General features: G+C 38.0%; 1 protein-coding gene across 3 annotated transcripts in view; it reads right to left on the reverse strand.

The window, feature by feature from the left end:
- The window catches only part of NetA (Netrin-A), a 425,004-nt gene that overhangs the window by 1,031 nt on the left and 400,195 nt on the right, over positions 1 to 23,778 (reverse strand). For 2 of the 3 annotated variants that reach the window (XM_067779055.1, XM_067779056.1), the window contains exons 5-6: positions 917 to 982; positions 524 to 806 (exon numbers count right to left, since the gene is read on the reverse strand). In XM_067779055.1, coding sequence (XP_067635156.1) covers positions 524 to 806; positions 917 to 982 — 349 coding nt within the window. Of the gene's footprint in view, positions 1 to 523; positions 807 to 916; positions 1,009 to 23,778 lie in introns of all 3 variants that reach the window. The other variant, XM_067779054.1, reaches the window with a different exon arrangement.

Below are 23,778 nucleotides of genomic sequence, written 5' to 3' on the forward strand. Positions count from 1 at the left end.
TATTCTGTACGTTGTTTCATATTTCAGAAAGGTGTACAGGTTTTGAAAAAAATTGAAACCGATCCTAGCCTATAGGTAGAGATAGAGTTATTCCGGGTTATCAGTTGATGTCTTATGATATTTTAAAATTAAATTTAAGTTTGTACCGGGAACTTTTTTTGAATGCCAAATTCTTATAACTTCAAAAACTTGCAACCAGAAAAAAATGGCGCCCAACGTGGGGCTCACAATTCTGGCATTGAATGCGGAATAGGAGAGTACACTCAGAATAACTTTGATGTCTGATAATTAGTGGTGCGGAATGGAAAGAATGGCAGGAACGAACACTGATATATTTATGTAGTGAAAATATCACTAGACTAAATATCTAGTGCTATTGAAAACCCGTAGTCATAATGAAGTCCATTGCCTGATAATTTCGTATCAGTGGAATTAATATCACAAGACAGGCCCACTAACACACTAAGTCCTAGGTCGAAGATCAAGTGGAATATTTAATTTTTTGCCCCTTAAAAATACTCACCGATTCATTTTGATTCTGGGACAACGACATTCTAAATTCTTAATCGGTATGATCCAGGTCAAAGGTCCCCGTTTTAGGATTGTATTCGTTGTTGCGTACTCGAGTGGTGTACGTTTGAAGATCGCCTGTATTTGTATATCGTATTTGACTATTTCGTGTGAGTTTGTTTCCATTGCCTCCGTTTCGTCGTCGTGATCCATTTGTTGATTTTCTTTGGTGTATTGTTCGCTGCTGCTTGTTACTTCGGTGCTGGATTCGCGGCCAATCACTTTCGCCATTATTGCTAGTGAAAAAAAAAACCAAATTGTTAAGTAAATATAAATTTTTTTCATTTCAAGTGTAATTTAAGTTTAGCAAAAAATATACATATTTTTTTTAAATAATAGTACCTACCGTAGTCTCTTTTGCAAAATTTGTTGAGGTTTAACCTTTTTGTGCTTATTTTGCATCTTTCGCAATCTGGAAAAAAGAAAAGAAAGATAATACTAAACGAACACTTTTCATTTTATTGTCAATAGTTATATAAAGCAGGATTTGTAAATAAATACAAATTATAAAATAAAAACAATTATCACAAAAGCCAATAAAAAATCTACAGCAATATAAATGCAATAAAACAAAGTTCAGAAATTCAAAAAAGTAAGAGACTAAACAATTTTTCTATACGATTTCCTTCCAATGTAAGTACAGCTAACAAAACTGATAAAGATAATTTTTAGTTATATGGATGAAGGGGTCTATTTGATCGCTAAACTGGCGTTGATGAGATTTGCTGATGCTCGAAAAACTGGTACAATGAACAACAATACATTAGGCCGCAAACCCCCGGAACTTTTGAAGATGGGTTATGTCAAGATGAGTGGCAGTTACCCCGGCATGGGAGTCCCACTTGTAGAACATGAAAGTCCGTTACGATAATACATAGCAACCATGTAGTACCGAATACAACCTTTCTCGACCCTGGATAAGTGCCTCATAGATCGTAGTAAACCAAAACCGAATATATTTTCGCCTAATTCTGGCAAAAGCTGAACAGTCAAGCATGAATTGCGTCGATAACTCCACCATTTTATCCCCCATATAGCTGCAGCAAGAGGACTCCAATTGAACAGTGACCCGTCAAAATCCCAGTCTTGCCCGGCAAGAGGTATGGGCCGCCGCTTAGCTGACTCGAAGCCCGTCTATAGAGCAGAAGAGCACAGGTGGGAGCACAGTCATCTATGGATCTGTTTTCGGTTGAGTTGTACCCATGCGCGCGTAGAGGTCCCCGTGACAATTGTAAGGTAAATTGCTATATCCCGGGAGCCAGATGATACTAATAATAAAATACCTCGACGCTACCGCAAGCGAGGCCAGTCATATCTATCTGGCTATCAGAGTAGCTCTTAAATTCTCTAGTCGTAGTGGCACTGGATAGAAACTCATCCAGCGCATCCTTAATTTCTCCAACCTCCGGTTTAAAGAAGATGCAGTGATCAGGAAACTTAAACTTACGGCTTACATCGAGCTCCGGACACAGCGGATGATGTATGTTCAGCATAACGTTCAATGCCAAGTTAGAGCGTCGCTGATACCAACCAGTGCAGTACGTTGTTCTGACACTCACATATTAATACTCGCTGTGTTAAGTTCGTTCGACCAGACCACTACCCTACAGATCCATCTGACTATCATTTAATAAAATCAGTGTACTACCCTTGGCGAGAGTCCCCAGCTCCAAACGATGGCCTCCTTCAACAATACAAGCAACTGAACCCTCCGAAGCCCCATCCTACGCATTTTATCTCCAGGACAATTTACCGCCCAATTTAAACCCCAGAAACTTAACCCTATCAGAAAATACCCACGGTATTTTCCCAAACAACTGTGTTCTGAAGGTGGGGATGGATCTTGTATCTCATAAAAAGAACCAGCTTCATTTTTACAGGGTTAGTTGACAGTTCATATGAGTCGGTGCATCTAGTCAAGATGTCCAGATAACCCTTAAAATATTGCACAGGGTGTTCAGAAGCTCAATTACTACCAAAACCCAAAGGCGTGCCTCTGCATATACTCCTCTATATTGTGTACTGTTGGCAATCACTAAAACAATTATATTGCACAGGAGTATCTCAATCAATCAACTAGACCCCCTCAGCTCTCACGCGACAACCAAGGCATTAACAATGGCCAAAGTGAGGACATAGAATAACGCTCATTCGATATCATGAAAACAGCCAAGAGCAAATTATTTGTGATCGTTTGCTTTACAATACATTTTATAAGTTAGGCTCTGAGAGTCGTAAAACAAATAAATGAAACAAGAGAGAGCTCTTACCGGCCTTTGGATTAAAATCAACCATAATTGTTCCTTTGAATATACGAACGAATAATTTTGTATTTTAGGAACGATACATTGAGCAAATAGAACTGAGTGAAAGCTTCTCAAGTGGGAAACCCGAAAATTCTTAGGTCTCCATTTTCGTCGCGAATACGCTATTTCGTCAGACTTTGACTCATGTGCCAAACTATAAAGGTAGAGTACAATTAATAGATGACCAATATCTTCCTTACAGCAGATTTTTCAATCTAAATGGACTTTAAGTATTTGTGAAGCAAATATTCAGTAAGACTCAATTCCGAACTTAAGTGGCAACAAAAATTTTGATTTTTAATATTAGAAACAACAAATTTTTTACATCGAAATCACTTAGCACATGAGTAAAGGGCGTCAAAGTCCATCGAAATAGAGTATTTGCAACAAAAACTGAGACCTCAGAACTTTTAAAGATAAAAAAAACCCGCAGCGGGTTAGGGGGTTAGAATATACCCGCGGTAGGTATGCCTGTCGTAAGAGGCGACTAAAATACCAAATAGATTCAAGAGGTTGCCAGCGCAATATATAGCTTCTCCAACCCAATTGTCAACCTCACCTATCCGACCCCCTGGCGACCTCGAACTCCCCATGGACCTAGGGGTGTGAGGGCGGGATGGCCTAGAAGGTCGCATGTGGTCAAAACAATTCATTCCCGAGATGGTGGGGCTTGGTACAGAAACGTACAGGATCTGCATCCGGCAAAGGACCATCAACATCGATAATACTCCCCAAGGCCTTCGGGGAGTCTCCTTATCGCTACAACAACAAAAACAATAACCTGAGAACTTTCGGGTGCCTCGCTCGAGGAACTTTCACAATACTATTAGAATAAGCTCGATACAGCAATCAATGCGATCAATTTTTTTCGGAAATCAATGAATATTATCAGCCTTTTTTAAATGAACTTTCTCTGCAAGTTTTTATCAAAGTGTGGCAAGTTTTTTACTTCAGAGAGGTTCCTGAAAGTATGGTAAAGATCCTTAAGTTTTTCTCAGCTTCGTCCGCTTTAGTTGTTATATTAATCGCATCATTTATGCCTTGAGGTCTCCGATTCGTGATCTACACGATCGTAATAATTTACCAAATTATTTAACTGGAATTGCCCAATCGGCGGGGATATATGAAAGCATGTTTGATATTCTACCCTAACATTCTCAACTATTTCTCCTACATTATATGACTAACAGTTCTACATTAGCTTCATGCTGTACCCTGAAAACATTTGTACTGTCACAAAATACTGCAAAAAATGGTGTAAACATTTTTGAAATTTTTCAATTCGACACAACGAACAACAAAAGACATCAACCAATTGGCAATTCAGATATGTGAAAAAGTGTTTGTACGAGTATGGACAAATATAGAGACCGACCGAACTTAATTTTTGAGGCCGAATGGATGTGGGATTTGGGTAATTTCATCAAAACCGAACGAAATTTAGATCGATGATATTGCAAAGGCCTATACCATTTTTTTTTACGCAGACGAAGAATTTTCTCTTGATGGGCGTGAGTAGCCGAGAGTCACGCAAATGAAACAAAATTTTAAGTAGGCAATGAAAACTGATGGACTTCATTTGATAAACGAGCAAGCTTGGCAAACTTGAGAGCAAGATAGATGAAATTTTGAATGCGCACCATTTTTCTTTTCTCTTGGAATAAATGTTCTTGTTTTTCTTACAGAAAGTTTTATACACACAAAAAAAGAAAGTGTAGTTCTAACACTTTTTGGAGTAATATCAAAACTAGGACAATGTGAATAATTTTGGTGTAATTGTACAGTATTACACCTTTCGGAGTGATATGGGTATTGCTGTTGTTGTTGTTGTTGTTGTTGTAGCGATAAGGATACTCCCCGAAGGCATTGGGAGTGTTATCGAAGTTGATGGTCCTTTTCCGCATGCAGATCCGGTACGTTCCGGTAACAAGCACCATAAGCCCGACCATTTCGATTTGTTATGACCACACGAAACTTTCCAGGCCATCCCGCCCTCACACTAGATCCATCAGGAGTTCGGGGTCGGCAGAGCCTCGGTTGTTAATGAAACGGGATTCGTCACGGGTAGGTGAAGTTGACAATTGGGTTGGAGAAGCTATATATTGCGCTGGCAACCGCTCGTTGTATTGAGTAAGGGCAGATTTGGACAGCAAGTCACTGTGGCGTGGTTGTGGTGCAATTTGCCTCTCACAATGAACGTCCTGGTTTCAAGTTCCGGCCGAAGCAACATCCACAAATTTTCTTACTATTTTAATAATTTGAACTTTATTTTTAGAAAAGTTTTTTTCAGCACTTCTTTGGTATGAAATTCACCCAATTTTTAACACGCTTATATTAGCTTCACTTGTATGTATGTATCCGTGTTTGTAACCCTCTTGCTAGGCGCGCAAGGGAGAGTTAGACCCATCTAGTGACAATTATTGAAGTGGTTAAATAATTCGCTACAAAACGAGTTGTGCTTAATAGCGGAGACACGAATCTCTGTGCTACGGTACTAGGTACTATCAACATCAAATATCAAAGTGGATTACAAATACTAAAATGGCACTATATTTGCGTGTTTTGACACCAACATATTTTTGTGGCAACTAATTTTTAAGAGGTCGAGAACCAAAGAAAGGAATGCAAAGATGTTATCTTCAGCAATATCGAGAGGGGGAAAAAGCACTCGATGAGGTATTCCTGATTACCCTAACCTCAAGATTTGACGAATCGAAATTTTCTAGGCGAATTTGTACGAAGCCGAAAAAAAGTCTAAATTCGATCTTTGTCTATTAAAATGTTAATTTAAGTTAAAACAAAACAAAAGTTAAAAGCCAAGCAAAAATAATTTCCATTTTAAATTTAAATGCAATTCAATTACCACGGCCAATTAGCTCGATGTCGAGAGCAACATTAATGTGGATGGCGTACAGCTTTCTTATATTTTGCAATTTACATTTTTGTTGTTTTTTTTGTTTACTTATTTTAAAGAAGCGCTGAGATTTTGATCCAAAATATGTATATGTAGTTATGTGCCTATGCACGTACAGCTGCGAACATAAAAGTAGCAGTAGCAATTTTGATCAAATTTCATCGATTAAACTCCTCTTTTTATTTTCGATAATTTAATATAAACTTCTATTACTTTTGTAACTGAAACTATGGAAATCAATCGCAAAACCGTTTTCGAAAAATTGAAAAATTCGAACAAGAGAGTTTTTTAATCAAATTTGAACAATTAAGTTCCTATATTTTTTTCGATAATTTTAGCAAAACGTCTACTGATTTTGTAAGTAAAACTATGAGAACCACTCTCAAAACCATTTTCAAAAAATTCGAGAGTTTTATGAGAATTTCGAACTTTTTATTGGAAGTTCTCTGAGTGCAGAAAACTTTAAATAAAAAGTTCCAAATTTTGCTAAACATTTTCTATTTTTTTCGAACACGTTTTTGAGACCGGTTTGCAAGTTTCAGTTCCGAATTTCAAAAACCAAATAAAAAAGAGATTTAAATGGACGAAGTTTATTAAAAATTGTCACTGCAATTTTCGTGTACGCTGCTGTACATGTGTTAGTATTAAAAATGTAAAGTTAAATTTAGTTTTCTTATTTCGAAGCAAATCAATAGTGGGAATGCTCAATTCTTTTACTTTTTTTTGCAAAAGTAAGCAGATGGGCAGAAATTAATTGAATAATAGTTTTACGCGAAATTTTGGATAACCGCTTCTAGATTTTGGTTAAGCTTTAAAAATATGATTTATTCAAAATTTTCTGTTTACGAAATGCTCAAAGCTTTGATCTGCTTAAGTGCAAAGTTTCTCACTTAAAACAAGGTAAATTCAATCATTGAGAGCGACTATAGAACAAAAATGCCGATTTCGCACACTCAAAGAAAGCGCGACAAGAATCAATCGGAACTCCACCTACCCGTGGAAAATGCTGTTTCCTAAACAGCCGAGAAAAACAGCGCAATTTCGAGTCACGGAATGGATCTTGTGATTGGTGAGATACTTAACCACCAAGTGAACGAGAAACTAGTACCCTGCCATCAAAATCATGCTAGATGACTCTTTGGTGACACTTTGGTACTACAGTCAGAAAATTTGGCCGTCATAATATAACATCTGCCAAGTAGTTGAGCTGTATTAACTTCACCGCAGCGTGAAATATGGTTATCTGTAGTAACAGTTTCTAAAAGGATACATCAAGTTGCCCCATAACAAACATAGGCATAGCACCAATGTCCCGTGAGCTAACGAGGTTCAGCGAAACTCTGTCCAAAGAACATCACAACGATCACTTCGCGAGAGAAGAATATAAGGTGTGTGCGGAATCTGCTGGGGAATCACTATACGTCCTCTTGAGCACAAATTTCCCCGAATGCGGTAGCCCATCAGCTAACTGAGCTAAGCAGAGCCCTCGGCTTTATTCGGAGATACTGCTGGGCTCGCTTATAAACAGGAAAAATAGGATACGCCATCAACAGCTTCCACCCCTTCAAATTACAGGGCCCTGACGATACCACTCTGGATAAGCTCCAAAACTTGGCGAGCCTACAATTATTGGGTTGGAAAGAGTGTTATCGGTCCTAAACGCTTTTTGAGAAGACTGCGTTTAGTGCTTAATGTAAAGGACAGAGCTAGAAATGCTCTAGTTACCTTGTACTGCTGTCGAGGGGCAATTGAAAAACCCTGGAGACTCAAAAGGGCGAGGCTTTTCATACAACACCTACACTGGCAGTAAGCGCGATACTCAATCCGTACCCGGTTGTCATCGTAAGCAAAATTGGCGCCCTGGCGGCAATACGGCTTTGTGACGCTGGATATTAGCATGTCAGTTACGCGCACTCCAGCAATCGAACCGATGCCAACTTCATCCCTGACAAACAACTGTGCGCCGACTTCCGCTCCTTTTGCTGCATTCTTCACTCAATAGAATGGGAAATTAAAATACGACGAGAGTCTGGTGAACCTGTTCACGGATGGATTTAGGCTAGACGGAAGGGTTGAGGGTGGAGTATTCAGGCGAAAGCTCGGTGTCAGCCGGAAATTTAGGCTGCCAGATCACTGCAGCACCTTCCAGGTAGCGGGCGCCACTATAAGGGAAGCGATAAGCTCCGCTTGACCTCACTTGCGGCGGCATCTAACTACTTAAAAAATATTCTCTGAGTAACAGGGCATAAGGTAAACTTCAGGCTTATCTCTTGTCCTGATCAAGCACGGACGAATTGAACGTATCAGTCAGTGGATACTCTGGGATTACGTTGGTCTATTGCTCTCTGCTACTAGACAGGGTCTCGAACAAGCTAAGCAAATACTCGGCTGACAGCACCTCTTGCCTTGTGTCGAGGTCTTTCTGACACTTTGTTGATTCCAAGCACTCGGTGGAGCTGTTGGGGTTTACAAAAGCCCATTTTGCTATGGTTATTGGAGTGTCAACTAAGGTTCTACCCCTGTATGCCTTTATAAGCAAGACCGCCGCAGCTGTTTTAGCTTCATAGAGGACGACGAGATGAGATAATTCAGTCAATGTATGCTCAGCTGCCCAGCCTTTGTGAAAACGAGGCGTAAATATCTCGGTCTGGACGTATTCGACTGACCGGAGGTAAGTTCTAAGATCAATGAGTGTCATATTCGTAGCTTTATCGTTGCGATGCAGAGATTCGCTAATTAGCTGGAAGCCAGTTTTACCGTTGAAGTGTGTGGTGACACAACGGACTAACATAAAAGTGTTCAAGTGAGCTGCTCTTTAACTGGACAGCTGCCGCGCAACCTTACCTTACCTAAGCTAGATCATCGATCTTTGATGAATTAAATTTACTTATTTGGGGCCTCTTACAAATATAAATCAGTCTTCCTCGATCCGACTTTTTTTCGCTTTGGGATATCTGTTGTTTCTTTGTTGCAATCACTCTCTTCGACGACAATATGGTAACAATTGTATGTTTTTGAATGACTCACAGCTGGTAGCCCCCAAAGTTCAATGGGACAATATTGTCAAAAAAAAAAAAAAAAACAGGTGTGTTGATGTAACTGTGCTTTTGGGCGGAAATAATGTCAATCTAAACGTCTCTACGACTAACTATGAAGCATAGAGTGTGTAGAAAGGCCGCAACGCCCCTTCGTTTGGCTTAAGCAGGGCTGCGTACCGCCTGTTCGTCGCACACTACTACAAAATAATTAAGTATTTAGCAGTCACTGCCAACATTTGGTCTAATACAAGAGGCGTTTGAAAAATTCCGAAATGCCGCCGTACACAGAAGTGGTGCTGATTTAGGCGGAAAGCACGCTGAGGTTCATTTAATGCTTCGCAAGGTTGTTGTTTTGTATTTTTTGTCTCCCGTATGGCTACTCTAATTCTAAAGTTTTGTAAGATTTTAACGCATAGTTTGATGATGAGTCAATAAATAGGCCATTTTATTAGTTAAAAAATAAAGTGCTTAATTGAAAAGAAATATAAAAATCATTTAAACTTAAAAAATCAACACATGAAATTCGCTATTTGTGGCATTTAATGGATAAAGGGAGAATGATCCATAAATTCTTCTTTTCATTTTAAATATGAAAATCTATTATCTTATTTTTTCTTCCTTTTTCTAGAGTTGTATCATATTAGCTAATATCAGTAATAAAATTAGATTTTAATTGTTTAAGGCTTTTAGGCTCCCTAATGTAAAGTTTTAGCTATTCAATACAATAGATTTAATTTAATAAACTTTTTTAAGAATTTATATGTAATATTTTGTTTACTTCCTGTGATCAAAAACAAACGAAGTGAATTGCTCATTTAGTAATATAAAATTAGATATTTATTGCTCTTTGAACGCAATCTGATTTAAGTTTTAGTGTTGCATCCTCAAAAAGGAGTGATTGATTACAGACGTGCAACACTGGAAACATGTTAACCCAGCGGGTCAGGGGGTTAGAATATACCCGCGGTAGGTATGCCTGTCGTAAGAGGCGACTAAAATACCGGATTGGCCTGAAGATTTAATGTGGCCATATAAATCGTTCCCGAGATGGTCGGGCCAGCACCTTAATGATGCTGTGTTACCGGAGCGTACCGGATCTGTAAACGGCAAAGGACCATCACATCGATCACTCCCTAAACCTTCGGGGAGCAACCGTATCGCTACAACAACAACAACAACAACAACTGGAAACATGTAAAATAGGTTGCCTGTAGTTTTGTGCTTCAAAAAACATTCTTTCAACAAATCGAATTTAGTTTTGAAATCAAAACAACAAATAGTCCAATCAGTGGGGTGCGGAATTGCTTCATTTAAGTTTTAAAGCAAATTGATAAAATCATCATCATGAATTGTTGCTCAACCACAAAGGGCATTTTAAAATTTACCGTACTTACCAAGTTACGTTGTTGTTGTAGTAGTACTGCGCCTCATACAAAAGGTGCGACTACTCACAAATTGTCATCAGTATCCAAGGAAACTTGCAGTTTCAACAGGGTTGGACCAAATAGATATGAGTGTTAAAGACGTTGCTTCCACGTGCAATTGAAAAGATGGTTAGTGTCATGTGGGGACACGTTCAAGCAGTATATACATTCGGTATGCCGTTGTTGGTTTTGTGGAGTGAAATCGATGTTGATGGTCTTTTGCCGTATTTAGATTCGGTACGTTCTGATAACAAGCACCATTAAGGTACAAACCTGATAATATCGGAAACGACTACATTCAACTTTCCAGGCCATCCGGCCTACACACCTGAGATCCATAAGGAACTTGGACTCGCCAGAGGCTCGACTGCTAAAGAAACAGAATTCGCCACGGATAGATGACGTTGAGAATTGGGCTGGAGAAGCTATATGTTGCGCCGGCAACCCCTTGAATCATTTGGATATTTTTGCCGCCTCTAACGACAGGCATACTTGCCACGGGTTTATTTTAAGCCCCCTAACACGCTGGGGCTATGCCGGAGTTGATTCTGTTGTGCTGGAGGAGTTCTGTTGTTGTTGTTGTTGTATTAACGATAAAGACACTCCCCGAAGGCTTTGCGGAGTATTGCCGATGTTGATAGTCCTTTGCCGGATATAGATCCGGTACGTTACGGTAACACAGCACCATTAAGGTACTAGCTCGACCATCTCGGGAACGATTTATATGACTACATCACACCTAGGCCATACCGCCCTCCCCACCCCCTAGTTCCAAGAGGAACTTGGGGTCGCCAGAGCCTCGGCGGTTAATGCAACATGATTCGCTACGAGTAGGTGAGGTTGACAATAGGGTTGGAGAAGTTATACGTTGCGCTGAGAACCCCTTGTATTGATTTGGTATTTTAGTCGCCTCTTACAACAGGCATATCTACCGCGGGTAAATTCTAAGCCCCCTAACCCGCTGGGGGAGCTAGAGGAGCTCTGCTTTCCTCAAACGCAAGTTCCGGGTGTTTGATATTGAGGGCCCTTTTATGCTATTTTTGCTCATACGGCTGAGTTCTTGTGTGACGTAGTGTTTGCGGATATGACTCCTTATCTTTCTTGGGAACGCGGCCCAGGTTTTTGAGTGCTTAATAGAGACTATTTACTCAACATTTCATTTCTCACTGCGGTCGTGTCCTGTGTTCTCAAGGCTTCAGCTATTAAGGGCGGCAGAGTTGCCAGATCTCGAGGTGGCAATTAAGCAAGGTTCTAGAAAACATCTAGTATTTGCAAATAGAACGAAATTATTCTATAACATAAGTCCAGGAACGTAATTAGCGCTGTTTCATTTGGTCGTCAAACAAATTCTGGTTACAATATGTACACATTCATTCTATGTGAGATCTTTATTGGCCGGCTAGTTCAACCTAACCTAACCTTCTCCTGCAGGGTCACCCCTTCTTTTTTGTCTTTCGTAGAAAGAGTCCTTATTCACATTCGCGTAGGCTTTATTTTAGTCTCAAAAATAAATTTGCTTAAGACGGGTTTCAAAAGCTTTAAATTTCCTTCTAATGTTCTTTTTAGCTCTGAAGTCATTATCACATGGTTTTTTCTGCTTTATTAGTTGGAGCTCTTATTGAATGCTTCTCGTTTCGTTAGACTATGAGAAATCGACTACGTAAACACCGCTACAATGCTCAACAGAACTTAGGAATAAGTTTTATGGTGCCATAATAACGACATACCAATTTCAAAAATCAGATGTCAAATGATCAAGTTATAATAAAATAGTTTTTGGTCATTTTTTTTAAGGATAACAAAAAAATGTAGCTCTCAACATTAGTTTCAAAATATGAGCAGTCTTTTGCAACATTTTTTTTTGTACAGGTGCCACCACACTCCTAAAACCATAATTTACATAGTAAAAAGAAACTTAATGTATTAAATAAAAAATTTAAGCAAAATAGGAAAAGAAAGTGAGCACAACAAAATCGCTAAGTACTTCCTTCTACTGCAAAATGCACAACGCCTACATCATTAGGGTTTGTTTAAGCATAGTCGAGCCGCATGAAAAAGCAAGACTAAATAAATTAAAATGGAAAGCCTGCAGCCAGGCGTGCAGCAAAAGGGAGTTTTTATTATGAAGTTACAGCTAAGAAACCAACGCTGACGGACAGCATTTAGAGCGAAATTAATGCTTTTGCGGTGCGCAGTTTGAGACAGTTTTAAGTGCATTATTACATATTTAATATTTGTTGTTTTAAGCGCCTTTTATGACAGAGTTATTTCAAACTGTTGGAAGACGACGGTAATAAAGTTGAAAGTTTTCGTTCCGGTTATATGGAAGTGGGAGCTTTAAGTTTGTACAATAGCTTACAATTACAGTTTTATTTAATTATCAATGTACTACTTTTTTGTTGTTGTTGAAATTCCCCGAAAAGTGGCAGAATTAAGTAACAAAATACTACAACTGTAAAAGTGACAAATAATAACTAATTTCTTGAGCTCGTGTAGAGCAATTAACACATTAAAGTGCATTGCGGGCCATTTGTCTCCATTTTTAGTGGCCAAAACAAACAAACTTTTGCACAAACTGTGAAATTTCCATAGTTCCTTCTTCGACACTTTTTTGTTGCATACAAAAGTTTTGTATTGCGGCATGCCACAAGGGTGTTTGCCGCCTATAATTTAATCTCCTTTCAATTCCCTTCGCGAGCGTCTTCTCCCTGAAAGTGTTGCGCTCTTAAGTTTCTACAACTGACATTTGTTTGTTAAATTTTCTTACATTAAAACAAATATTTGTAACAAAATGCGCTTTTTGTAAGTAAGTGGAAATTATATAAATCCGTTCCAATCGCCAACAGTTGCATCATTTAAACTAGCCGCATAACTGTTTAATTCATACATAACTGTAAAGTTACTCCTACAGCCCCACTCATTAAACTAACATTGCTTTCTCTCTAATTTTCTCACTTTCTGCGAGCATCAAAACTGCTTTGTTTTCGAGGACCTTTTCATGTCCATCAGACATGAAACGTTTCGTTTTAAATGTTTTCTTCTTCAACTCTCTCCATTTGGCATTTGGCTTTTCCTTTGTGCCTCTGCCGTTGTTCTACTTTGCGCAACTTCGTTCGCCGACTTTTGGTTTGACGTTTGTTTGACGCTTACGCTGCCTGTTCGGTTTTCTCATTTCACTCACTTTTAAAGTTTACTAACAACTGCCTTTTTACTTTTGTTTATTTAAATTTTGTTTGTTTTAGTTGTTGTGTGTAAATAGCGCAAATGGAGTTTGTTTTTCATTCGAAATGAGATTATTTATGTAAAAAAGACGGTTTATGTGTTGTAACCAAAGTGAATATTACATTTTGAAGTGCAAGTAAATGGGTAAATGTAGTTGACAATGATCTAAGTTTAGGAATATTTGTATTTGCTTCTTTGTAAGAATTAATTGGCTTTAGCGAGATTGGTTAAATTAAGCTTACACTTAAATTAACGAAGACCACGTAATGGCTTTAACAGTTCTCCAACCATACAAGAAGGCTATGAGAAGCAAACTAGCAGACGCATCAAGAGCGCATGAAAGTTTCTAGCAAAGAGAGCAGGAAATAAACTTTTAAAGCCAGCACCGTCAAATACTAGAGGAAGAGAGGGCCAAATCACAGTCAAAAACGTCACATCAAAAATGCTCCTTGGCTCAGAAGAGTGGAAACAAATCAGCCACTTCGTAGAAATAGAAGACTTTTTAAAAACAAGAAGTATCTTGAAGTAATGCTCGGGGTGGGCGACGGTTCCAAAAGGGGTGGGTTCAGTTCACGGACACACGGTTGCTCCGACCTCAGCTCTTGATATGAATTAGGTTATTGTTCTACAAATTTGTTATTTTTAAAAATTTGCGGTAAAATAGCTTGGCATTTTTAAACATCCGACTGGTGCCAATATGCACACAGGAGCTTACTTCTCAGTTGCCTACTCAAAGTATGTGAAGAAGTACGCTGATTTAGGAACACACAAAGTCCTCAAATCTGTGAGAATTAGGGGAGACCTGAGTAGTTTCGGCTTTGGCCGACACTCGGCAAAACTGTTTTCGGTATGAGGGAGCAGTCTGGCATCACCCTGTAAAGGTGAAAAATTACTCACCATTAATAAGAAATATCGATTTGAAGTTTCACACATCTCTTTGGGCAATTGATAAAGTTACACGCGTTTTTCCGATTTTGCGAGAGGTTAAGGCGTTTTTTGGTTGTTATAAAAAAGTGTTTCCTAGGATTTTAATTAAAAAAAAAAAACTTTGATAATAACTGAAAGGTAAGAATGTATATTTTGTGAAAATGTGTGATTAAGTGTTTTAGTCTTGGGGCATATTCGGCGAATCTTTATTTCTGCCGAATGTGCCCGGTATTTTATCAACTAGTAGGGTACCCGGCGTCGCTCGGGTTGGGCAGATACTAATCTAAATAAGAAAGCGTATTTTAACGCACTCCTTCCCGTTACTCAAAGTCAAGCAATCTGTATATAAGATTATATTGATCTTCTTGAAAATGTATCTCCCAATTTTTGTCATTCCTACCCTTTATAATTTCCTTATCTCTCCCTCTTCTTTTTTACACCCTCTACCTCTCTCCTTCTTTTGCTTAGATCTCTCATTCCTCTAATTTATCATTCTTTGTTTTATTTTTTAAATTTTATTTTGTCACACACAATTCATACTCAAAATCTCATAACTTAATCAAAATATTTTAGCTGCACAATTTTTGTCTTACATCTCATATAGACAGCTATTTTTACAATGGAATGCTTAAATTTAATAAAAAATTTTTAAATAACTCAATGCAATCGCTTTAACTTTTTGTGAGTTCAATGTTATGACCAAACAAAAGTTCTGCGCTTAAGTATATACATGGCGTATGAGTAACTTTTGCTGACATACAAAATTTGTCGCACCACCCAGAGGCGCACGTGAAATTGAAAAAATTTTAATTTAAAATACTTAGTTCTGAAATATGAAAAATCTTCTTGATCGAAGGAACCTATAGCCAAAATTTGGTCATCATTGAAGTGTGGAAAATACGTTTCCATAGGGAACACACACACACACACAGAACTTGATTTTTATATATTTAATATTATCACACGATATATACAATATGGATGTATTACGATGGCATTGATTAGCCAAAGGTTTGTGAATTAGTTAGAGGAAACGGCAAGTTGTTTCAGCTGAGAGATGCAGTTTGGTCACCCTTGTAGGGATAATTAACCCCACGCGTGCGCTACAATCCTCAATTTTTAAATGGGTGTGTTCCGGAATTCCTGGGATTGGCCAGTAAAAGTGGGTGGATGATATCGGAATTTCTTCAAACATATTATACTGATTTTATGACAAACAATCCAGGCTTTGGGAATTGAAAGGATGTATTCAAGTTGACTGGAAACCATTGACTATATTTTATGATTTGAATGCTCTTTGCACGCCCGTCTTATTTACCATTTCAAAGAGCATTCAAATCAGAAATATAATCAGTGGTTTCCAGTCAACTGTAAAATATCCTTTCAACTCCCAAAACTTTATCGAAAATGAGTTCGCTCCGGCAGTTCAAACGGGTGGAAATGGTTTGACCGAAACTTATCAGCTTCTGTCTAATAATAGTGTAGCTATGACAAACTCACTTCAACTAGATGATATTGTTAGTGGAACCAAAACACTATAACAAATTCGTCCTATTTGAACGCTTCTAAATGGATTTCTCAATCTGGATGCTCTCGAATTTTGCTAGTTCTTGTAAGAAAAAAAGGATGGAAGAAAAAATGTCTGGAATATATTCTCAAGCAGCAAAAAAATATATAAGGTTTTCAGCTAAAAGAAATGTTGCGAATGACAATAATACTAAAAATGTTAAAAAGAACTCTCGACCTAAGGCTAAAAAACTTAAAGGTATGTTTCGAAAGGAAATTTATTCCTCTGCCGAAAGTAACATAAGTATTGAATACCTATTTGTCTATTAAGTTGCAATAACGATGACAACAGCTCCTTCGTCTTGTTCCTAGTAATTTAATATTTTTTTTTGTATATTGAGCATCAAGTTAAGGAAATCTTATGACAGATGTAGATGTAGCGGATGAGCTCCAAGATTTGTAGTATAGTGATTGATAAAAAACTTTCTAAAAATGACGACGCACGGTCAAAGTTCTATCAGCACGTTGCCGATGGCTTTCAGCCTTTCGTGCTCTTTGATAAATATAACCAATTATGTGAGACCGCTCTTTACAAGCATTCTTAAATAGCTGAGCGGGTAATGGCTCTGTTTCTGGTATATTGTACTTTTTAAAACCGGAGTGTTGCTGCTCCCACAATATTTGGTGTTGAAATTGCAAAAAGAAGACTCCACAAAGATATGCAATTGGGGCAGACACCTTGTAGTCGATGTGAGGGCTCAGCCGAATTCCATAGCACTGGAATATGTGGAAGAGCGGCTTAGGGCCCATATCTACGACGGTCCGCTTCTAGGAGGGCAGCGATACGTCGGTGACTAAGAACTTCGAACTTCATTCATGCAGGCAGTGTTTGAACAGAGATCTCGTGATACTCGTCCACCTTGGAAAGCCACGGTGACCTTATCAGAGTAAGATATGCTGGTGTGGCGGATGGTTAGTTTCCCCATACTTAATACTAATACTTGGGCGCGCTAAGAATTCTCCAGTTCACTCAACTGACATGAAAAGCTAGCGCTTGGCAAGCGAAAAATCCTCGATACCGCAACTAGAATGATGAGGAAGAAGCCCTTGGAGTAAAACAGGTGCAGCGATGGGGTAAAGGCAACATGCCTGTGTATAGGAAGTGTAGTGTAAAGGGGACACGTTCCTTATATCCAAGAATCTGCAAGGCAGAGAGAAAGAGAGGCTCGAATTAGCGAGAACCGAGGTACCTCAAAATCTGCGAAACGGGGAGGGGGAATCGCTGATTTTAGTAGCCATGTATCGACGAGACTCCAGCTTGAGAGATTCCAAACGGTGTTAAAGATTCGACTCCAGTTATCCCCGAAAGGATGAACGAAGTAGCCCTTGATTGAGGTGCTTATAGATCCGCAGTATTACCTATGGGCAGACGTTAACCGAAAGGTTGGCATTTTTAGAAAGGTGGCTGCTAATGTAATGCTGTTCAGTTTTCAAAAGAGGGCACATCACTCGTTCAGGAAACGCGTTGAATGAAGCGAGGGTCTGAAAAACCTTTAAGTTTATTTGGAAGTCTTACGACATTAAAAAAACAATATTGCTCATATCTTCGAAGAGAAGTTTTGTGGCTCATATTATGCATAAATCAGGATAGTACCTTTCGGAGTTACATGCTTATAAATAGGGAGTGCGGGAGATGTATGAGCTGCGAGGTAAAAGCCCAATATTTTGTCCCTTGGGTCATTATAGAAATTATAATAAAACTATGGGTATATCTAATCTTTTTGAGGACTTTACTGACCTACGAGCTCAACTTAGCCTAAACAAGTAAGGAGCTTTCAGCGTGATACCAAAGAAACCCACTTTATTTAGATTTAAAGCCCGCTGGGTTGTCGCATACTACATAAGGAGGTTCATGTGGGAGCAGATTCCCTGAAAGGAAGGAGTTGAAAGCAAGAAGCGCCAGTAGCCAGCCACACTATTCCTAGCATTTTAACTAGTTATTTCACACCAAGTGGCTTCCATTAAATGTATTGGTCTGAATTGTACATATCCACTTATATGGGGGATTAAACTAACTAGCATAGATGTCGAACTTATCAAACACGCCTCGTATGCAGTGGAATGCATCATAATTGCAATAAATTCTATAGCGATTTTGTTAAGCTCAAACTCAAGCAAAAAAAAAAGAGTGACTCCAATTTCAAATCGCAAGTACAGAGAGATATATATATGTACATACGAAAGTCTGAAAATAATATTTTATGACCTATGGGACACCGATAGGGAACCTTATCAAGCGATTTAAAACGAGTATAGCATGCGCTTAGTCATTGCATCGTTGTTGTTGCTTTATTGTCAATATTTATGCTTTAACACTTATGCGTGTTACTACGGCATTCATATTCACAGCAGCCACAATGGCAACATAAAATGTTGTAAGTACATAAGTTGTAATAAAAACAAACATTGACTGCAGCAGCACCAGCAGCTAAAACTTCTAGCCCACGACCAACCAACACCATCAACTTAGTTGTTTACTTAAATAATTTTCAGCACTTTCTCACTTGCATTTGGTGTTGTGCGGTTGTATACAAACGGAATACTTCTGTATATGTGTATATTAGGGTGTGCCATTTCTTAGTGATATATAACTGCTTAAAATGGTGAATGGTTAGCTTAGGTTGAACTGGCCGGTCCATGAGGAGCTCACATAGACTCAATGAGTCCGTAGTGTTACCAGAAGTTTATTTAACGACCACACTGAAAAAACGCACCATTGTGGCGAATATTAGCATTTCGGTTCATCACTATGCTGCTACTAAATAAATGCACAACGTTAACAGAAGGTGTATAAATATCAGGAAATTCCCTAAATTCGTAGCACTATGTTATAAAATAACTTCGTCCTCTTGGCAAATACTAGAAGCCTTCCAGGACCTATGCCACTTGCTGCTCCTAGATCTGACAGCTGTATACCTCCTAATACCTGGAGTCTTAGCTTGGCAAGCGCAGGGCACGAGCACAATAAATTGGTGAATAAAAAAAAAAATTGAAACGATAATTTTTCCTCTAACCTATTGGGTCTATTTGAATGTAGTTTGGATTGTTCACGGAAAAAAATTATGCAGATGGAAAGTTTAGTAACCGTAAAAATTAAAAAAAAAAATTAACTTCATTATAAAATACATTTTTCACTGCCATTAGTTGAACTATGCTACCATTTGATATGTCTGTACAAAAAATGGCATCCTTTAAATTTTTCGCGAAAAGTAAACAAATGTATTTTGATTCACCTGAAAACGATTTGGTGAAATCTACAGAAACAAAACTTAGAACCCGAAATCACCCACATTCATACTGGTTTTCAGGCGGATGCTTTTATCTAGTCAGTCATATGAATGCCCCATTACACGTTTTGTAAATTGTCTCTAAATATATCCTTTTTTGTTACTATTCCTTTTATACACAATACTGTACTATAATTGTGTGGAACATTTATAGGTGCGTTCAGCAGAACTTGATCAGTGACGTTGGATTTTAAGCAATATGTCGAGCTGTTTTTCTTAAATATCTGGAGGTATGTATACCTCTTTGCCCGCTGTTAAATTGCCCTGTCAATAGGAATACTTTTTGGACCGAATCGTCTTTAGCTGCTAGGACTATATCACCGAAAGAAATGAAGCTAGTAAAATCAACAAGTCGAGTTTGCTGTTCTTGAATTAAAACAAACATTCGGAGAAATGTAAGCCTTTATAGTTAATTCAACCGAATTGTTTTTTAAGAGAACAATATTCTGTAAGAGTGAGAAATTCTCAATCAATCTAACTGATTTTTCTGTTAAAAGAACTGATTTCGTTGTTCATTTCAACAGTTGTTCATGCAAACACTTCAACTAATTTTAAAGAAGAATAAACTCCGTCGGCGCTGACTATGTACTTTGTTCTTATTACCAAAGTACCTCAGAAATCTCTGTCATATCAACAGTTTTCAATGTTATTCCAATGTTGAAGAAAGTCTGTTATTTTAACATTTTAATTTGTATCCTTAGGGTGTTTTGTTAACAGAGCTATGACTTGCGTGTGATTAAATTTGTTTATGTTGATTTGACTGTTGAAAAGGTCAATTCAGAATCAACAATTTGTGCGAAGTTGATTAAGAAATTTTTTTGAGACATACAAAATTGACATACATTTGATTATGCCAACATTTTTCTCTCAGTTATGTTATAGACAACACGGGAAGGACAAAAATCTTCATAATACCGATATATGTGTCTCCAAGTCAGGATGATAAATTCATTTTGTTCTGTTGATTTTCGACCAGGGTGGATAACTGATATATATTTTCCGTCATCCCTTGTCAAACTTGCTTTGAAAAAATAAAACCGGTTTCGCCGTTGTACCATATTCAGTGTCAATTTTCGTTCTGATCTGTTGTTGTCGTTTGTCTCATATTAATAGTTCGTAGGCGCATGGGCAGGTATTGTCAAATAGGATGTTTGTGTTAGTAAATGTGTGTGTGTTATGTGTGTATTCAGAAACGGGGGTAGTTTCCACTGATCAACTTTTGTGGTTAGCTGAGGAAGGTAGAAGTCAGTAATTTTAGTCGCTTTATTGTGTGTTTTATGATTTGGTTCGTTTATTGGTACACATGTGTTTATTTACCAATTTGAAAATAGCTGCTTATGCACTTACAAACTATAAAACTAAGACAAGCCACGGCAACAGATCAGAACAAAAGATGAGACTGAAGATGGTACAACTCCGAAACCGGTTTGTCAAGGGATGATGGAAAATCATTTAAATATACAGAACTGCGTCCCGTGGTTGTGCGCCTTACCTGTACGGCTTTTAAAAGTTGGAATTTAAGGATTCATATTTACACTGCTGCTTTAACGAATAAATAAAAACATCAAGCTAATGCACACAACCGAGAGTTTTCTAAAGACGCTGCACTTCCCTGAAATGGGCAGAAATGCGAAAATACGAAAAAGCAGTGTCACTTTTGTTTTGATTTCAGAGCAAATACAAATTGTATCAGTTTAAGTTCTTCGATTATAAGTTTGAACAAAGCGGATAAAATTTAAAAATGCCCAAGATCGACACACCTTAATGTATGCAGATATACATAGGTGCATGTTTATGTTCTACGCAAGCATACAAGCTCCACTTATTTTCACTTCAAACTTCCCTCTTGCAGTCTGTCTGCCACATATAATCTGTTTACATCTTGAGGATTTTCTATATAAAATTATTCAATTATGTTGGCAACTTAGTATATCTTTTTTATTGCTTTATAAGTTAGCTGCGAGGGGCTGCTATGCAAAAAGTTGCTTGACTCTTTGTTTTTTTTAAGTTTATTTATGCCTGCTAATATTTTCCTTCTCTCCCACTCTATCAACATTTTCGTGTTCTTTATCTCTAAAGCCAACATAAACAAAAAAAGATGCAGGAAAAATGAAGCAGCGTGGCATGGCGTGAAAGGAAATGAGGAAATCTTTATTTCATAAAAGCTATTAATTGCATCCTTTTGAACTGGCAGAAACGACTTGTCGAGTTGTACACAGTAGCAACGACCCTAAATAACATCCATAGCTGCATAGTAGAGTTAATACTTCCTCTTTGGCTTCAAAATTTCTTGTTTGACGGCCACATCATTCGTAGTTATAAAAAATTTATGTTTTAAAATCGAGCATCAGTTCATGCCAACGTTAGACCTACTTTGTAGTAGTTTGTTTCTTTCATAACCAAACATGAACTTAAATAAGCACCTCAGATAATTAATAGAAAACTGAGTACCCTAATTGTAAAGTACCTAAGTTTCCTAGGATGATTTGCCCCGATAATATTTTTGTATGTTTGTTTTCCTTGATAAGAGGGCGAGGTCCGCTTTACTTTGCTTCACAGTAGTATAAGGAAACTGGAGGTTTTAGTGAGGTTGGACCATAGAGAATTTGCTGGAAGATACTTTGATTTCACCTTATACATAATTGAATGAATAGATGTGTGATTTGTGTCATGTGGGGAGTAAGCCGACCGTGACTCGTTCAAGGAAGCCACAGACTCTGTGTGGTCAAATGGCTCAAGTATGTGTGGGTGGATCTCGTCATATTATTTACGCAGATATCCCCTCGCTCGTCTGGGAGGCGGTGTCGCATAAAGCTATTATCTACTTGGATTTCCCAGTTGATTAAAAGACAAACGCAACTACTTATTCAGCATGACAATCTTTAGAACTGAGCATTCCACCTCGTTGTGTAAGAAGAAATACCGTTCTGTGTGCCAAGTTTTCCAGTGTAGTTTTTGTAAGTCTAGACAGTTTCGTACTGTCTGTGTTCGCGTTGTTACTTTGTATTTCCAGCAGGGAAAGTGTGTCCCCTTCAGCGTCTCACAGATTTTAGGTGAAGATGGCAGCCATAATTGTTTTTCTACCTACAAATATACTAGCCCAAACCACTATTAATTCGTACACCCAGCATTTTTTCCAAGAAACTTTTATCACAATAGCATAAGTATCACATAAAAGGGTAAATACCACACCCAGAAAATATGCTCATATTAAGGCTCATGTATATTTCTTTAATGTCAAATTAAAATATTAGCGCTTATTGCAACGTGATAAAACAAAACAAAAACAAATTTAATAAACCTTTCAAAAAGAGAGAACAAGTTGACCATTATTAATTCGTACAGTGATTTTTATTTATTCTAGGATTGTGTAACGTCGCCTTTATTTTTTAACACGGCTTGCAGCCGCTGGGGCATTGTGTCAACTAAGCTTTTACATTCTTCGGAAGTTATAGAGTCCCAAATTTCATGAATTTTGGACCTTAATCCGTCAATACTTTTTTGGAGGTTGTTTTGCAGCTTTCTTTTCATGAATGCCCATAAGCTTTCAATGGGATTAAGGTCCGGGCTGGATGATGGCCAGTACAAAGTTTCATTATTATTTTCTGAAGCCATTCTTTAGTTTTTTGCAGAGTGGGGAGTAGCACCACCATGTTGAAATATATATCGTCCACAGTCAACAATTTTTGATACTGAAGGAAGAAGTTTTTCCTCCAGAATAGTTGCCCTACACCCTTTGCTGACATACATCCCCAAACCATCAAACTCTCCAGAAACTTTGTGGTACGTCTTAAACAGTTCCGGTGATATGCTTCGGTTTTTCTCTGAATGACCCTTTTCCTTGCATCGTCCAAACATACATCAAATTTTGACTCGTCGCTAAAAATAATGGAGTTCCATTGTCTTGGAACTCAGCAGAGTCTTTACTTTGCCCTTTGCGAGTCATCGCTCTTTTACGAAATAAGACGTTGTGAAAGCGCCTTAGAAAAAAAAATTCAGTGTGTACAAATTAATAGTGGTTTGGGATAATATATTGGACTCAGCTAACTCGTAAACGAGCTTAAGAGTCAGTAGGTTTTAAATATATTTTCCCGAGTTCGGGAAAGTCTGCTTAGCTCGTTGCTTTTAGAAACATTTTTTCGCTTGGTGCATACTCTTTAATTATAGCAATACCTACACTCAGAAGAAACTTTCTATCAATTAAAGAAAAATGGGCACTTAAGACATTTTTTCCTCATTCGCATGGCCAAATTTCTTCAAAATGAGGAAAAATTCTTCATGCGAAAAAGGAAAAAAATTCTTAAGTGCCATTTCATTCAAGTTTTTTCTGAGTGTACATATCCGGCCATACAGTTCAATGGTTTTCACTTCAATTCGTAAACACTTTCATATACATAGCATACATACATATGTATTTTATATGTACCGTGAATAAGAATCTTCCCCATTCTTAAGGGACAAATCCACCTACTAACGTGTTCAGGTGTTAATGATGTCTGCAGTTATTTCCCTAATCTATTTCAG

This window comes from Eurosta solidaginis, chromosome 4, assembly GCF_040869045.1.
Source record: "Eurosta solidaginis isolate ZX-2024a chromosome 4, ASM4086904v1, whole genome shotgun sequence".
Taxonomy (NCBI): Eukaryota; Metazoa; Arthropoda; class Insecta; order Diptera; family Tephritidae; genus Eurosta; species Eurosta solidaginis.